The sequence below is a fragment of the Athene cunicularia genome, assembly GCF_003259725.1.
Source record: "Athene cunicularia isolate RWA chromosome 1 unlocalized genomic scaffold, athCun1 chr1_part1, whole genome shotgun sequence".
In the NCBI taxonomy this organism is placed as follows: domain Eukaryota; kingdom Metazoa; phylum Chordata; class Aves; order Strigiformes; family Strigidae; genus Athene; species Athene cunicularia.
In genome coordinates, this window is record NW_020799091.1 from 112,194,200 (window position 1) to 112,212,581 (window position 18,382).

The following is an 18,382-nucleotide window of genomic DNA, read 5'->3' on the forward strand; positions in this document are numbered from 1 at the left end:
TTAATATTTTAAGTGAATCTGATGAACAGAGATAGTGACAGAAATGCCATCACTGTACACCATCTGCCCATACTTCCTCTGTTAATTCTCAGTTCTCTACATAACAGCTTTGAGTATTCACCAGAAGAAGTTGGTTACAGTCCCTGACAGACACTGTACCAACTTGGTAATCTTGCTGTTATCCTCTTCACAGAAATAAGACTTTCACTATCATTGATACAACCTCTCTTCTCTCTTTTCTCCCCAGTAATTTCAAAACTCACTTAACTGATTTCAGCTAAATTTGACAGATAGGAATCTTAAAGATGGGAAGTTCCTTTCAGTCTCGTAAAAATCACTAATCCCAAATCAGTTGGGATAAGAGAGAAATCCGAGTTAATGGAACCTCTTAGGCATTAATCATTGTCTTCCATTCCAAGAATCTGTAGTTGTGCCACCAGTGCACCTAACTATGGTCTGTCTCATCTCTTGCACAGCCAGGCAGATGGGGAAATATGGTATAGCAAGTAGTCATGGGGGCAGGAGCTGATGGCTCCGTGAGAGATGTTTATTGTGCTAGGGCACCTGGACTGCAGGATACAGTTTCCAAGTTCATTGGAAACCAAGCTTGTTAATCCCACTGCCTGTGGAAATACATGGGGTTTAGTCTGTTTTCTTTAGCAACTGGCTAGTAAAGAACCCACAACAGAGAGAACTTACAGAGTTGAGCTGAAAACAGCGCCTATAACAGTAGTTCCTCAAACACCTAAAGCAGGTCCGAGTTTAGTAACCTTACTAAAAGATAGTATGTAGGTTAAGCACTGCATGTTAACTCTGAAATAAATGCATTATTTTCACATAAATTTGTCGTTTAACTGTTAAAGTAACAAGGTGCATCCTCTCCAAGTGTACTGGCGTGTGTCTAGTTCCACTGCTCTGGGGAGGAGGGACAGGTGCCACATCTCGCCTCATGGTCCGTTACTTGGAGAGGCTGCCTTGTCTGGTGTCTGTGCAGAGATAATGCTGTGGAAGTGATTCACTGTGGGAACAGTTTAACCCTCCCTCTATTGGTCACACAGCTGCGTTACAAGTAAGTAAGTTGGTGCTCAGATTGATCATGTTCTGTTGTTTTAGAGACTTAGCTTAATAAGACTGGTTTCCTAGGTATCATAGAGAGCATATGCTTCAACACCTGATACTTACATAAATCTGATAGCAAGGCACTTGTCTAGATGCACTTTATTTATAGCTTTTGTTAGTTATTTAGGCCTAGATTGGAAAAGGTATTTAGGCACTTCTATCCCATCACTTCTCCCTGGCAGTTCTCGTTGGAGGCCTCGGGAGTGTTGATAAATGCAGGAGGCAAATGTACAGTTTACCTCTGAGAAGTCAGTAGAGCTGCCCAAACAGAAAGACTGGAACAGCTGGCAATTTTAAGAGATTTTAATTTTGTTTCTGGGTTAACTTTCTTTCCCTGTCTAGTGTGAGCTGCTGAAACTCACAGGCATTGGCACCACAGCTAAAAGAACTGCTATAGGTACTGTCAACACTGCCAAAGCTTTGCCATGGCCCGACTTCGGCTAACTCAGGCCTATATCTTAGCATAGGGTGAAACACATCGACTTCTTCATCACTCACCCATGGGCAATGCAAACCCTTAAAGTCTTATTTTTGCTAATGGCTGCAGCTCTGGGGAATCTTTTTGCTGATACATAAGATTTTTAGGGATATTATTACTTTATTTACATTAAACTGCCATTGACATGAAAAGCTTTAATACAAAGCTAGGGTGGCTTTATTGTCTTCCCAAAAATACATCCTCTGATAAGGCTCGCCTATAAAAGCCAATGAGGATTAATGCGTAGGTAGTGTAGTGCTAACACTATAAATGATTGTAACTCCTGTTAAGACAGAGAAAGATGAACCTTCTGTCACGTCCTGCTCCGACGAGGGGGACAAGTGACTCAGATTCGCAAATCCCCAATTGGAGCGGACAACAAGTCTCCAAGTTCCAGCATTTATTAACTACCTACAATGTACTAATTGAACACATGATAATTGGCTAAGTACAGAGCAAGTTGTGGCGAGCAATAAAATATGGTTTGCATTTCTTAATAGAAAAAGGAAAAGAGGGAGATAGAGGGAATGGGGGAATACAGATCACCGGTCTGGGTTCCTGTGCTGATCCTGCCGGCGACGGTTCCAGGAGACGGCCGTCTTTTTTGCTGGCATCCGTCCTCTTCACTTCAATACTCTCTCCAGACGGCCGGGGGGGCAGGGAGAGGGGGTCAGAGAGAGAGAGAGAGAGCGCCCTTTCTTCGCCCCTTTGATTTATACCCACTTTCCTTGGGTCGGTCCCCTAGGTCAATCCACAGACCTACGTATCCCATGTACGGGGAGGGGTAAGGTGTTTCATGGGATGATGTCACTAGCATGATCATGACAGCCCTCGTTAGCATATTGAGGGGTGTCAACTTTAATATGCATTTTGTGGATAATGAAGCAAAGTTCATTCACCGGACACATGGCCCTTGAAATCTGCCCAGGTGCCCCAGGGAAGAGCCGTCCTGTCTCCACAGGGCTCTCTCCCCCAGCTACATCGGGCAGCCTTATCAGCTTCGGCCTCCACAGCGTGCACCCTGTGACTCATAGTTTTGTCTTGCGAGTGTTTGAGGCATTTCTTCAATCAGCCTCAACTTTTGCTTTCCCAGGCTGTTTGTCTTAGTTTCTTACAGGCCTGGTTTCTCGTCTCTCACACCTTCCATCAAGATCCCATCTTTCCCTCTTAAGAGAACAGCACCTGGCCATGTTCAGTTTGGGTTCATCTATGAATGGATATATTAATCACCAATGACAGATGCCCAACCACTTATATCTTGTTACTTTTTGCAGTGTTTTCATGTGCATACATTCATTAGCAAAGATTTCTAGCGTCCTTGCCTCTGTTCTGCATGGTCATCTTGATCCCATAAAGCAACAGGTTGTAACAAACAGTGAGGAAGGGCTGCCTGCTGTCTGTGTATTCTCCACAAGTCTGCAACACGTGTGATCCTGTCTGTATCTCTACATGTGAATGGTTGCAATGGGCAGGGCAGAGCTTTCAGGTGTAGCCATCATCCTCTACTGCACTTGTGTCCTAAAGATTCATGAACAGGATTTTCAGAAGCAGCTCAGTGACTTAAAAGCATCAGTTTTTACTGATTGTCAATGGTATACATCCTCCCACAACATATAGGTCCTTTGAAAACTCTCTTCTTCAATAATAAGTGAGTCCATAGGCAAATGTCTTTAGATCACTTCCTGCCTCAATTAGCAGTAATTAACAAGAATACATATGGCATTGCATTGCAGAAGTGGCTAAAAATTACATTGCCTAGAGAAGGCAGCTGTAGGATCAACACAATCTATTCTCTTTTGGTACATGAAACGATTAGGATCTCTTCAAACGTGTAATCAGTAATCCATTTCTCCTCTTGATACGACACCTGAGATTCAATGTACTACTTTGTGTTGTTCCTACTTGCTCACCCCGGTGACTGTATTAACACAAGTCTAGGCTATGAGCACACAAGGACTTGAGTGCCTGTTTCATGGCTCTTCCCTGCCATGAGGTGGATCCCTACAGATGTTGCCCCATCCCCATGTGGGGATCCAGCACTCAAGTAAATTGGAAGGGGGATTTTTAGGCCCTGCCCAGCATGATGCAGCAGCAAAGGTATCTGTGGTATGAGGTAGATCAGCTCTCTTCTCCACTTTTCTTGTTCACTTTTTTGTTTGCAAAAGAAATCAACAGTGGGATGTCATTGCATGACTCGGAACTGGACCCCCCGGTACAGGTAAAAATAGCACTTAGGCTTTCATCTGGATCTGCCCCAGACCAGTGTGGCCCATGAGCTTTGCTGGGGCATCAAGAGATGGGAACTGTAGGTTTCCTCTTTGAAAAGGCATTGGAGAAGACACAGTGTACTTCAGTCCTAGCTCTTCCAAGAACAAAAATCAGCTAATCATACAATCATAGAACGACAGAATGGTTTGGGTTGGAAGGGACCTTTAAAGGTCATCTAGTCCAACCTCCCTGCCATAAGCAGGGACATTTTTCACTGGATCAGGTTACTCAAAACCCCATCCAACCTGGCCTTGAACACTTCAGTGATGCGGCATCCACAATTTCTCTGGACAACCCATTCCATATCTCACCACCCTCATAGTAAAGAATTTCTTTCTTATATCTAATCTAAATCTACCCTCTTAGTTTAAAATCATTGCCCCTTGTCCTGTTATTACAGACTCTGGTAAAAAGTCTCCATCTTTCTTATAAGATCCCCTTTAAGTACTCAAAGACCACAGTAAGGTCTCCCTGGAGCCTTCTCTTCCCCAGGCTGAACAGCCCCAGGTCTCTCAGCCTTTCTTCATAGAAGTGTCCTAGCCCTCTGATCATTTTAGTGGCCTTCCTTTGGACCCACTCCAACAAGTCCATGTCTTCTGCTGGGGGCTCCAAAGGTGGATGCAGCACTGCAGGTGGGGTCTCGTGAGAGCGGAGTAGAGGGACAGAATTGCCTCCCTTGACCCACTGGCTATGCTGCTTCTGATGCACCACGGGATATGGTTGGCGTTCTGGGCTGCAGGCACACATTGCTGGCTCACAGACAGATTTTCATACACCAGCATCCCCAGCCCTTCTCTGCAGCCCCCAGCCTGTACTGATATCAGGGATTACCCTGACCCAGGTGTAGGACCTTGCACTTGACCTTGTTAAACTTCATGATGTTGAATGGCCCCACTACTCAAGCCTGCCACCGTTTTTCTGGATGGCATCCCTGCCCTCTAACAAATCAAGTGCACCGCTCACCTTGGTGCCATCCATAAAATTTCTGAGGGTGCAGTCAGTCCCACTGTCTATGTCATTAATAAAGATATTGAACAGTACTGGTCCCAATATGGAACCCTAAGGGACACCACTTGTTGCTGATCTCCATTTGGATGCTGAGCCATTGACTGTAACTGGATGCAGCGATCCAGCCAATTCCTTATCCATCAAATAGTCCATCCATTAGAGGTAAGAATGATGTGGGAGACTGTATCAAAGACCTTACAGAAGTCCAGGTAGTTCATAGGTAGCTTGCTTCTAGTAAGCATGGAGTGGCTCATCCTGCACTGTGTTTCCCAAGGACATCAGAGGTCATACCAGCATTTCAGGCTACGGCTGGTGGGATCCAACTTGCCTTGAGGCTCCCTGCAGGTGGAGGTCCAGTCTCACTGGCTCTGGGATCTCCTCTGGGCTCCTCCTGCAACTGGGAAATGTCAGAGGATACAGCTCACAGTGGGGAAGGAGTTAAGTGTTTGACCAGCTGCTGCCTATGAGGCACTGAATTCTTTCCCATGCAATCCAGCAGCCAGTGTCAGGACATCACTATATTTAGAAAGCTGATAAAGGTTTGGTGCCGACAGTTGTCCTGCCCCTTGATGAAGAAACCTCAGAGAGAGCGAGAGGGGGCAGCTGATTTCTCTCCCCTTAGTACCATTCCCTGCCAGGTTTCCTGCCCTCTTCACTGGACTCCTTCGGCGTACCTCTGGCAGGGACCCCCGGCAGAGTTGTCCAGGCACAGGGTTAGGTAAGTGCTCTTTTCCTTGCTCCTCTGGCTCCCCGCCTGCTGCCTGTGAGTGGCAGCCACTCCTCAGCCTGCTTGAAGGCACTCGGCCGTGGTCCTCCTGCCTGAGGCCAGCTGCTGGGGCCCTTTGGAGCCACTGCTGGCTATTGTGGCACAGCACAGCGAGGCTGTAGTCGTGCTGACCAGACCTGGGGAAGCATCAGCTGCTGTGTTTTCATGCTTCTAACTGAGCTATGGCCCCTTTGCTCTCCCACGCCCAGGGTGGGCACAGCAGCCTCCCCACAAAGGATTACAAGGACAAAGTCCTGAGGCTTAAAGCGCCTTCAGCCTTGAGTTTTAGGAGCGTTTCATTTTGGGGAGGCGAGGTCTCATGTTTCTTGCCCGCAACGCTCCTTCCAGTCCAGCTCCGGCTGTGTACAGCACCTTCCAGCCACCACACATGGCTGAGCTGGCCAAGGGGAGGATAGAGTTTCTGCCCTGCCACCCCTTCCTTCCTGGCCTTCCTGCACGCTTACTCACAGGCAAGAAGGGCATCAGCACTTGCTGGGCAGCAGCCAGGGAGCTGCGTAAGGCTTCGGGAGCGGCAGGCACCCTGGCAGAGGAGCCAGTGTGGCTGGCTTGTGAGGGCTGCTCGCAGGACTGTGGGAGCCCCTTTGCCATACCCCGCCTGCCACCGCTGCCCCACAGCCAGGGGATGGCCTCCCACCTGGACCTCGGTAATAGCCCTCCCTCCTGCTGTGCTCCCCTTGTAGAGGATCCTCTCACAGCTGCCATGGCCAGCAGCAGAGATTCAGACAGTGAGCAGGCGGTGCTGCACGATGAGGAGGACGAGGGACAGGACGTGAAGGCCGTGCAGGCCCACTATCTCCGCAGCCCCTCGCCCAGCCGGTGAGTATGCTTGCTGCCATGGCCTCCTGGTAGCACGTAGTAGGTCAGCTTGGCTTCCCTCCTATTCCACCACCTCCTGTCTGCACAGGCACTTGGATTAAGCGTGGAGTGTCCAGGGCTTCCCCCCACTCCCTGAGGCGGGGTTAGCATGCCAGCAGGGAGAAAGACTGCAGAGACAGAACTCCTGTGCTACTTAATCCATCCCGCTGAGAGTGTATGTGCACATGGAGGGGATAAATTGCAGAAAGCATTACTGTGGGGTGGTATCGTTGCTCTTCCCTTTCTCATCCTTTCATGTCTGTGCCCATGTCGAAACTTCTGATCCAGATTTCAACTCTTCCCAAATTCAGCCCCATTTTTCTGTCCATTATAAGGACCTGTGGATTTTTTTATGTTGACATTAGCCTTTCCCAGCCCCAGAAAGACTGAGGGTCTTCAGATTTGGGTTTGGTTCAGAGCCATCTTTAGCCACAAGCTTCAGGCACTGAACAGGAGGCTGTCACAGTGCAAGCTAAAATTGAGTTACCTCAAGCAAAGCAAGCATGATTAGATGTGTTTTCTCCTATACAAGTAAAAATATATCCCTCTGTACTCTTTTCCTAAAGCAAAATGCTCTGCAGGGCTTTCTGTACACTTTGAGATCCTTTAGCTGAAGGCAGGGAGTAGGGATCAAATTTGAAAAGAACCTGCCCCAGTGGCCCTCAACAAGTAAGAGGTTATGAAATGTTTCACATTAACTGTTGGGCACTGCAGAAAAATGAAGACAGAGTGCTTATTTTATTTAACTACATGCGTTTAAAAATTGTTTAGGAAGTTCACTGAGCTCACATAAAGTAAAATTATGTATTGAACTTGGTAAATCAGTCTTCTACTGCTCATCAGTCACTCAAAATGAACAGAACCACCTCTCCAGTTTATTCCCTTCCTTTGCCTTCCTTTTTTTTTTCTTCTGCTTTTTTTCTTGCTGTCAATGCCAAAAGCAATGATGAACATGGCAAGGTCCTTCCCAAACAGAATGAGGCCATTGAAGCATCCAGGCTCGGGCATGAAACACCTGTGTGTTTCATGGATGCTTGGGGCAGTCACAGGTAAAATGTGTTGAGGCTATGGTGGCAGATTATTACCAACTGTTATCTTTTTATTGAGCTTGGAGGTAACTTTTACAGCAAAAGGAATTGAAGGCAGGGCATAGCTGCAAATTTGTGTCAGCTCCTGTAAATGAGACTGAGGATCCCCTTGCTCATCGCATAAACTCCTTTGAAGAGCTAGAAAAGGATTATTTTCAGTCACGGTTGACAAGTGCTGGAACCCAACTAAATGACCTTCGCAAGTCCATTAAGTGGTTTCCACTGGCTGTGCCCTCCATTTTGATTCTGGCGAATGAAGGCAGTTTAGTTTGCCAGGCACTTTGCTGCACCCTGACTGCACATTAATCACCCACCCCCTTCTGCTTTGATTAAACAAAACCAGTGTATTGCAAGTACTGCAAGCCTGCATTGCCATATAGCTTCTGTAATGGCAGCAAACTTGTCCTAATGATCTGTACCATCTATTTGGAAGGAAATGTGGAGGATGTGCATCAGGGAAAAAAGCTCTGTAAAATGTTTTGTTGAGATGGACTAAATAAGAGGATTTTCTTGTACTATACAGGTGGACCAAGATGGAAATATATTTCTTTTCAAGATTGTGACCTTTGTTTGCCTAACAAAACTTAAGTAAATCATGCTGTGTGTCAAACAACTCCCTTCAAAGGTGTTTGTGGGTTACATAGTTGTTTCTGACCTGCAGTTAGACAGCTCTGTGTGAGTGGACAGACTGACCATAGATTCGTGCTATGAAGTGACCAATGTACTGAGGGAGAGATTCAGAGTCTTCAATCTTAATGCAGCTTGTGATAACTCAAAGGCAATTAGCTAACATAAGAAAAACTCAGCAGTTTTCTAGCGTAATCTGTTTTGAATTGTTAAGTGAATTTTAGTTAGGACAATGTTTATGTCTGTCTAAGTGAGAGCTACTTTTGAAACTGTTCCTTGTGATCCATCCCCCTACCAGTCTCAAACCAGCCACTGATCTTCTCTACCCAAAAACTCCTCCACCAGTCCATTCTCTGGCACTCCAGCCTACCACAGCTCCTTCCCATGGGACCTGTCTACATCCTGCAACCACTGGATACCAAGGCGTGTTTGAAGCCTGTAGTGCCATGCTGGAGAGTAGCGTGGGGGTGAGGGGTGGGAGAAGAGCTGGGGCTTCCCTTCTACCATCAAAGGATCGTCACTGCTCCAGTTCCCTGCTGCTCTCTTCTGGAATGGGAAGTCCTGGAGATGGAATCCCAGTGGAGGGCATTTGCCTAATAGGCAGTGTGGTTGGTTGGCAGGTATTCAGTGATATCGGACACTGATACAGAGAGCATCTTCATGGAGCCAATCCATCTGTCATCTGCTGTGGCTGCCAAACAAATAATCAATGAAGGTAAGAGGAGCAAGAGTAAAAGAATTATGTAAGTGATAGAGATTTGGGTTGCACTTGTTTTGCCTTTCTCATCCAGAGATCCTAAAATGATAAAAAAGCCTTTATGGGAAAACCCTACCTGAGGCAGAGGTGAAAAACACAAAGAAATAACGATTTACAGAAAGGTTTGGTGACTTCCTTTGAAGTTGTCACTGAATCTGTGGCTGAATCATGTACCGCAGTGGTGAATACAGTTTGATTGTTAGTTGCAGAATAGAATAGAATAGAATAGAATTAGAATTAGAATTAGAATTAGAATAGAATAGAATAGAATAGAATAAATAGAATAGAATAGAATAGAATAGAATAGAATAGAATAGAATAGAATAGAATAGAATAGAATAGAATAGAATAGAATAGAATAGAATAGAATTTTCAGTTGGAAGGGATCTACAATGATCATCTAGTCCAACTGCCTGACCAAAAGTTACAACATATTTTTAAGGGCACTGTCCAAATGCCTTTTAAACACTGACAGGGATGGGGCATTGGCCGCCTCTCTAGGAAGCCTGTTCCAGTGTCTGACCACCCTCTTGGTAAAGAAATGCTTCCTAATGTCCAGTCAGAGCCCCTCCCCAGTGGTGCTAATTTGAACCATTCCCACATGTCATATCACTGGATACCACGGAGAAGAGCTCAGCACCTTCCTCTCCACTTCCCCTCCTCAGGAAGCTGTGGGGAGCAACTGCATTCTTTTGGGGCTAGAATGAGCATGCCCTTAACTCCCAGGCCTTTGGCCAGTGTGGATCTCTGGACTGAGAGGACAGCGCAGTGCTGTTACTACCTTGAGGCTACTAGATAAGCATGTACATGCACACACTGCAGACAGGGCAGTGTGATGTTACTGGGGAAAAAGGCAAGCCACAAGGCTTGCCTAGGAACAAAGAATGATAGGTCATATATTTGTGTTGGTTTTACATGCTTTTAGTTACAATGTCAGTTTATTCCAGAACTGAAGACAAAGGACACCAATGAAGAATCAGTGTGTCCCAGAATGTTAGAATCTGCACGGCAGCTGATGGTGGAAGACCTGTACAACCGAGTTAAGGAGAAGATTGATGACAACAGCTTGTTTAACACGCCGTGTGTGATGGACTTGCAGAGGGCACTTGTGAAAGACAGACTGGAGACCCCCAGGGATGCTGTGGATGAAGTCTGGCCTAATGTCTTCATAGCAGAAAAGTGAGTGTCGGTTTTTGTCATCAAGTTGCACGAGATTCCCAGTGAACGGTCAGATGGAACCACTGAAGGCATAACATGTATTACATGCATCTAATACCCTTCATCCCTAGAGACCCCCAAAGTGTTTTTCCTAATATGTTCACAAAGATCTCTGTACTGAAAAATAAATACTTCTGGAATAGAATCAGCAGCTTTCCTACGCTTATTTTGATGCTTTGATGATTTAGAAGAGGAAAAGGCAAGCAAGCCAAAATTAGACTGTTCTGATTGGAATTTGGCCCTGAAATCAGGACTAAAGTCCTTGTTACATGAAAGACAGTTAAAAAAGAAATGCTTTAGCAAATGTCAAATGGAAATGGTTAGGTCTTCTGTAGGTCATCTGAGACGACAGTGCAAGTGATCAGACAGAATTAGAAGGGGACACAGTGTAAAACATCAATTGTGTGGTAAAAATTGAGAAATAAGTAAACAGCCTGAACTGAGGATGGCAGGATGAGTTTAAAATCAAGCTGGAGGGAAACTGACCATGCAGCTCTACTGGTGAGTGCAGATTTCTCATTTTATTTTCCCGATGAGTATTAGAAAGCAATACCTGTAGAACTCTCAAAAGGACATTAAGGTCTGAGTGGAACCACATGTTGGATGAGTGACACAGACTGGGAGCTCTGTAGACCTTGTAGCAGACAGCTTCTTTCCTACTCAAAATAGGAGCACTGATATTTAACTTTTTTTTTTTCTTTTCTGAAGAAGTGTTGCAGTGAACAAAAGCCGTTTGAAGAGGCTGGGGATCACACATGTCTTGAATGCAGCTCATGGTACAGGTGTATACACAGGAGCAGGGTTCTACAACGGTCTGAATATCCAATACCTGGGCATTGAAGTGGATGATTTTCCAGATATGGATATTTCCAAACACTTCCGCCCAGCTGCAGAGTTCCTTGATGAAGCACTGCTGACTTACAGGGGTAAGAGGAGGTTACAGTGGTTCCAGAATGCTTGGGAATTAATGGGTGGAACTGTTACTCTGATAAACAGCCAATGCCACATTTGTAATTGGGTAGAAGGCAGATAATTTGTTTTCTGCATCCAGTTACAGTGAACACTTCTTGCCTATTTCTGGCATGCCTCATTCAAAACAGGAAGGGGCAAACTAGTGAGAGGAGGCAGCCCAGCAGCCCCTGCTGCAAGCCCCGTGTCTTCTGAATCAAATGGCTGTGAGCCACCTCCCTCAACTGCTTTGAAAGTACCCTACTATTGCAAAGAGGTGAAGCCCTGCTCCAATAAATATATATTTTTATATTGATATTATATATATATATTGATATATTCCTGTACACTGCGAGTTTCAGTTTTGCCAGGATGTTCACTACAAAAGAACAGTCCAAACAGCTGGGTTGAATCCCTGGATATCTACACCCAGGCTACTGTATATTTTGCTGTACTCCAATTCCATGGCAGCTGTTATTCTGTGGACCTCCAGTGCATACTGGTCATTTTGTTGCCATTTCAGTGGACAGTTAGAAATACTGTCATGGAATTCAATTAAAAAAAATGAACACCACAGTCAGTGATATCACTGATATTCTATATATATGTATTCAGTGCGTTTAATTTTTGTAGAGAGACAACAGGTTACCTCCTAGTAGAAGTGACAGTAAGAAAAGTGAGTTTTGTTAGTACACAAGAAAAGTTGAGCCAAGTTTAATAGCTCACCGACAACAACACGAGGAGGGACACTCTATCCATCTATATTTGTCCTCATAAGTCCCATTGCTACCCTTGGCATAGTACAGATGTTACTGCTGCTGGCATTTATCAACCCTTCAACTCCCTAACCCAGCAAAAATGACAGCCCATCAGGGAAGAGATGATTTTCCATTGGGTTAGTGAACTGAACTGACTCATTAAAGGGCCTGGTCAGTACCAGAAAGGACACAGGAAAGGATGCACAGAGACAGGAGCCTTGAAAGAAAGCAGAGGAATGAGATCTCCCCCTTTTGGTGAGCTGTTAGGCTTTACTGTTAAAACACTTTGAAGGCAACAGAGAGTTTTGATACTAGGAAAGGTGTAAAAGACATTTTGGGATTGTAGGAATAGGTACATTAGGTAAATACTTGCAGTAGCATATCAGCAGTCAGAAGGGTGGTGTTTAAAATGGCTTCATTACGTTTCAGTGCAAACAGTTTGATTAAACTGAAGTTTATCACACATTTAGAAACAGTAATTTCAGTTATTTGCAAGCGAGCAAAGCCTCATTTAAGCTCTCTTCATATTTACAAGCTTTTCTTTAACTGTAATTTGCTAGAGAAGTAACTTTAAAAAACAGTTCTTCTGTGCCAAAGCTTAGTTTTCTGCAGTAGGTGGTTTCTGTGTAAGTGCCATGAAATAAAGCAGATCCTCAGCTTTAATTCCAGCTCTTGCAGTCACTGTTTACAGAATGGTGGGTCCCAGTAGTTTGAAGCAGCTGTATCAGTTTGTCAGAGTCAAAATTTTCTGCTAGTTGCTTGGCTTTCCTGTTCTGAGATATACTATGACTCTGGCCTCCAGCCAGTTTACACGTAAACTGTTTGGGTGTACCTTGCAAAACAGCAGCTCTGTATTCTAGCAGAAATATAATTAATATAAAATTATATTTAAGTCCTATAATATGCCTTATTAGAAATTATTTGCTTATCCTCCCAATACCCTCCTGGAGGCTAATGCTGATGTATCCCTTTTTACATATGGGGAAACTGAAGCATGGCAAGCTTAAATGTTTTACCTTAAGTCAGCCAGCAAGTCAAGAATACTGTATCACTTGTCTTTCTAATACCTTTCTAATAAGCTTTTTGATTATTTGGGGAAGTGAAGTGTATAGATGAATATAGATAATATTTATTACTTAGATTGTTTTAATATGTGCCTGCCCACAGCTTTTGAAACTTAAGTGTTTTTTATTCATATGTATCTAGATTTTTATTAAGGTAAAGCTAACAGATATTTGTATTGGTATCAGTCACTGAAACATATAATCTGTCTAATTTTTAACACTATTCAGAGAATGTTTTTGTGCTACATATCAGAGCAACCTCTCTGTGTTATTGGAAATAACTAACTACTTTTATATTAAATATCTGTAGGCAAAATCCTTGTCAGCAGTGAAATGGGAATCAGTCGCTCGGCTGTGCTGGTGGCTGCTTACCTGATGATCTACCACCATATGACCATTCTGGAGGCTCTGATGACTCTGAGAAAGAAGCGTGCCATTTACCCCAACGATGGCTTTCTGAAACAGCTAAGGGACCTCAATGAGCAATTGTTGGAGGAACGAGAGTTGGAGCATACTGGAGATGAAGAAGTCACTCCTAGTCAAAGTCCTGTTGTCCATGCAGGGACTTCTTCCCAGCTGTCTGGAGTTGGGGACTCAGAAAGCATCATGGGAGCCAAAGCCCACTCCATCACAGTAGAAGAAGAGGACACCAGCAGCCTGCTGGGTAGTCTTATGAGCTCTTCATCAGTGGGAAAAACTAGCCGGGTTTCCAAACACTCCACCCTCATCAGTGAGGAGGAAGAGGAACAGTTGTATGAGGAATGGAGGAAGAAACAAGGCCTCCCTGCAAAGGAACCAGGAGGCAACCATGGAAGAAGAACATCTCCAAAGCTTCCAGATCAGGAAGGAGAACAATCTGAGGAGGAAGTGGAGCAGAGGATCCGTGACTGGCAGTGCAGAAATGAGAAATACCAAATGGATGGTCCGCCCAGGGAGGAGGATGGAGATTCCAGCACAGGAGGAAGACCTTACCCAACAGGTGAATTCAGTGATGTTGAGAGCGTGAGCAGTTTTGAGATCCGAACCCTAAAACAACAGGTAGAAGCCAGTAGCTTTAGCAGGATGAGGAGGAGCCGCACAGGCTCTATGTCTTCAGAGAGCACCTGGGACATGTGGAACCAGAGGCTTCTGGAGGTTGAGAAAGAAGCTGCTCAGAGGTATCATTCTAAGAATAAAAACTGGGGGGAGAGACAGTCCCCAGAAACAGGAAGAAAGGAGAGGGATGTGGATGAAGAGAGTGTGTTTTCAGACAGTAGCTCCTTTTACAATTTCTGCCAGAAAAACAAAGACAAGTTGACCCCCTTAGAAAGGTGGAAGGTCAAGAGGATCCAGTTCGGCTTTCACAAGAAGGATTTAGAACTATCGTCATCTTCTGCACCATCTCCAGCAGAAGAGGGCAGCCAGGCAGATGGGGAGGAGACAGAAGGGAAGAGTTTGTCAGATATTAACCTGACTGCTTATCAGGCTTGGAAAACGAAGCGGCAGAAGAAGGTGGGCAGCGAAAGCAAGGAGGAATTTGTGGAGTTTGCCAAAAGTGAGGATTTTGCTTCAGCTAAAAAGAAGCAGAGGCGTGTAGAGCTCCTTGAACGTTCAAAGAAAATTTTAGAAGAAAGCCAGTCCATGTGCAGTTGGGAGACAGACAGTATGATGAGTGGGAGTATCCCACTGTCAGCTTTCTGGCCCTCAGTGCCTTCTGCAAGTGGTGCCGAGGATGCAGCTTCTGCACTGAGCATGCAGACAAATCATTCATCTTTATTGCAGACCAGGAGCAGCACAGGGGCAGTGCAGCCAAGTATACCTGTTCCCAATCTCCCAGTTGGCCCAGGTGACACTATATCCATGGCAAGCATTCAGAACTGGATTGCTAACGTGGTCAGTGAAACCATTGCTCAAAAGAAAAATGAGATCATGATGCTGTCCCGTCCATCGTCTGCAGTGGCCTCCAGCATAATGTCAGGAGACCTTGGCAGGCATGTAGACGATGATAAGGTTTCTCTTCTCAGTGCTCAGAGTGGCTCATCTCTTGCTACATCTCACATTCACCAGCAGAACATGCAGAGGGCTGAGTCTCAGTCTGTCCTGTCTTGCAATACCTCAGTGAGTGCAAGGACAGATGGGACTAGTTCAAACATGAAGACAACACAGACAAGCAAGCCACTGTACAGCCTCTTTGCTGATGAAGTTGACCTGAAGAAACTCAGGAGGAAGGAGAAGGAGATGCAAATGGAAATGAGAGAGAAAATGTCAGATTATCAAATTGAAAAGGTGATCACAGACAATAAACGCAGCACTTTATTTAAAAAAAAGATGACCAAAGGAGAGCAAAATGAAATAGAAGATGACGGAGGGAGTACAACAAACAGCCACAGGCGCCCCTTTCAAGCAGATCTTGACAGAACTGATACGGTCTTTGATCTGTCCAGTCAACCTGCAAACACAGGTGCACTGAAGTCAGAGATAGAGACTGATATCACCAAGTGGCTCAGTGGCCTGAAAGCAGAAAGAGAACCACCATCATATTATGATCAAAGTGAGAAGGCTAGAGAGAAATATAGCAGATCATCCAAAGTTAGAGAGATGGATTCTGAAACATCCAGTTACAGATTCTCCAGATCCCAAAGAGAAGAGCTAGACAGCTGTTCTTCTTACGAGTCAGAAGGAGATTCACTGAGAACCATGTCAAGATTTTCCTCAGCTTCTGCAAAAGAGGACAAAAAGATGTATAAGTTCACAAGGTCAAGAGTCAGTGAAAAAAGTTCCAGAGAAAAGAGCCCAGAGCTGCACACTTTCAGCCGAACACCTGAACCATCATTTGACTCTGAATCCCCTCAACCATCTACACAGAATCGAGTTAGATGTCATCATGTGGAGGCATGTGAAGAGGAGGCCAGGTCAGACATGTCAGAATTTGGCGCTAAGAGGAAGTTCACCCAGAGCTTTTCAAAGTCTGAAGAGGGTGGACAGAAGGAGGCAAAAGTGGAACAAAGTGAAGAAAAATTTGCATCTAGACAGTTCTCTCAGTATAGGCGAAGCACGCGTAAAGAAGAGGAAGAAGAGATGGATGATGATGCCATTATCGCTGCTTGGAGAAGCCGACTAGAAGAAACTACGGCAAAGCTCCGGCGCAGAAGGGAAGAGTGACCAAGATCAGATTATAGGAACACAAGCAGAGCCACAGAGTCCCTGAATCACTCATCATTATATTTCTGATAATCCTTTGTGGTTTGTAGGGCATTTCCTGCAGATAGTTCTCTTCTTAATCAAAGGCGATAAAGGGAAGAGGTCAAGTTTTGGAAGTGTTTGTGGTTTGTCAGAAAGAAGATGCTAGTATTAAATGATCAATGTAGGTAGGCACACAAAGTTAGAAGCCATTAGGAGCCAGACAATGTTTCAGCAGCAAAAGCAAGTAACGGTGGCACCTCAATTCAAAAGACCAATCGCATCCCATTTTGGTTATTTCAATTTCCTAGTCTCATTACAAACTGGACATATTTTTTCTAGTCTCTTTTTGATCATAAATGGAAGAAGCCAACAGCCTTTTCTAGGAACTTGAAGAATGTTCCTCTCTTAGTCAGTTTTAACTTTATACCACTGAGAAGATATTGACAGGTAGCCTCCATTTTCTGCACCAGTCTTATGAATGTCTACAGAAAGAAGACAGTTCAGGGGAATACATGTATTCTTTCATTTCACTAAGTAGCAGAAGCAAAGTGAAATACTAGAAAAAAGAAGATGCCTCCTTCTTTTTAGAAGTTCAATGCAATAATGAATGTATTCATGTGGTACCATTGTTATCTATTAGATAGAGTCATCTCTGCTTCAGTATGGTTTGTTCCTGCTAATAACTTTGAGTCAATAAAGGAAAAATGTAGCGATGTTAACAGCCGTCTAAAAATTATGTTCTGATGTAGTTAAAGAGAGAGTTAGGATTAGGATTAGTGTTAGATTAGGCTGGGTTTCTGATGTACTGATTAACGTTTGTTTTATGTATGCAGCTCAGTTAAGTCTGTGCTTTTATGTCTGTAGTCACACTGTCATGTATCTATTAATTTTCAACGTGATTGCCTTGAAAGAAGAGTGATACACAGAGTGACCTCGTAATAAAATGATGTATAACTAAAGTGTTGGTGTAAGGCACCATGCACCTAAGAACAAATTATATGTCTGTTGAACTTGGGAGCTCATTTTTAGGAGATGGTAGGTTTAGTTGGCGTGTTACAGTTAACGTGTTGTTTGTATCGTGAGCTACAGAGACCACTTTTCAGAGTGAGTGGAAGAGCAGTCTTCATGGTAACTGAGTACAGCAAGTTAAGATCCTTCAGTTTTTCCATGCCCTGCAGAGCCTCGTGAGCTTGTGTGATGTGACCTGCCAGTCCTGCCACAGCATCACTTCTGTGACTTGTATGAGACGGTGTCTTTGACTCATCAAAGCACCCAACTCTTTGTCACCAGTCAACATTCTCCACCTCTCTCTTATAAATACCTAAGCCAGTTTCTCCCGATTTCTACTCTGGAATTATCTGTTCCCTCTTCTGTACAGACTGTATTTTGAAACAACAAAACCCTCTGGCAGACCTTAGTATAAAACAACAATGGAGAGATGATGCAGTATTGCTCTCTCATGGGAGTTTTGTCTTTCTTTTTCTTGTCATCTCTTCTCCCTCCCACTGTGAGGCTTAGAGCTCACTATTATTATTATGCTAGTACCTCTCCCTATTTTAATTGTGTAATATAGGCTCTATGGAGCAAGGGCCTGGTCTTTGTCCTTGTCTGTATGACGCCATGCACATCAGCAGTGCTATCTAAATAATGGTTACTGATAAGAAAATGCAGCTGCCAATTTTCCTAAACTTAGAATCATTTTTCTCAACTATAACTCACTGATTAGACATTATCCCTACTTCTCTGAAGATAAAGATGACTCTTTCTGACAGCCAGGACTAGGGCAAATGATAGCTACTTATTGTCAGGTGAATGGAGTCTCAAAATCAGGTGATTGAACAATAACAAGGGTAGAAAAATAAGAGAAAGAACATATTTTACTTCTGTGGGTTGTTGGGTTTTTTTGAGTAAACTCAGATTACATTTTTGAAGTACATAAAGAGCATGGTCTTGTTAATGTTTCAGGCATCGAGAGGTGCTATAAGGCTTCTGCTACAATATGATATATAATACAATGCATCCCCTGTTTCTGCATACTTCTGTGAATTGTACGTTTTAAAAGTAGTGGAATTCCAGGCTTTGATCCACATTCCCAGATTTTATACTGAATTTCTGCAATGTGTGTTAGGATAGGCATTTTCCTCTTCGTCCCTGGTAAAGTTGCTCTGTGGAAAACAAATCTGCATATGCATATTTGGACCTTGCTTTAATTTCAGTCTAGAAAAGGTCTTAAGTTTTGATGGAT

General features: G+C 44.2%; 1 protein-coding gene across 1 annotated transcript; it reads left to right on the forward strand.

Moving 5' to 3' along the window:
- Positions 1 to 6,287: 6,287 nt before the first annotated feature.
- On the forward strand, positions 6,288 to 17,119 carry DUSP27 (dual specificity phosphatase 27, atypical). The gene is made up of 5 exons (XM_026859364.1): positions 6,288 to 6,476; positions 8,851 to 8,945; positions 9,935 to 10,166; positions 10,914 to 11,131; positions 13,286 to 17,119. Exons 1-5 carry the CDS (start codon positions 6,361 to 6,363, stop codon positions 16,114 to 16,116), a joined length of 3,492 nt encoding a protein of 1,163 aa, XP_026715165.1. The 5' UTR covers positions 6,288 to 6,360; the 3' UTR covers positions 16,117 to 17,119.
- Positions 17,120 to 18,382: the final 1,263 nt, after the last annotated feature.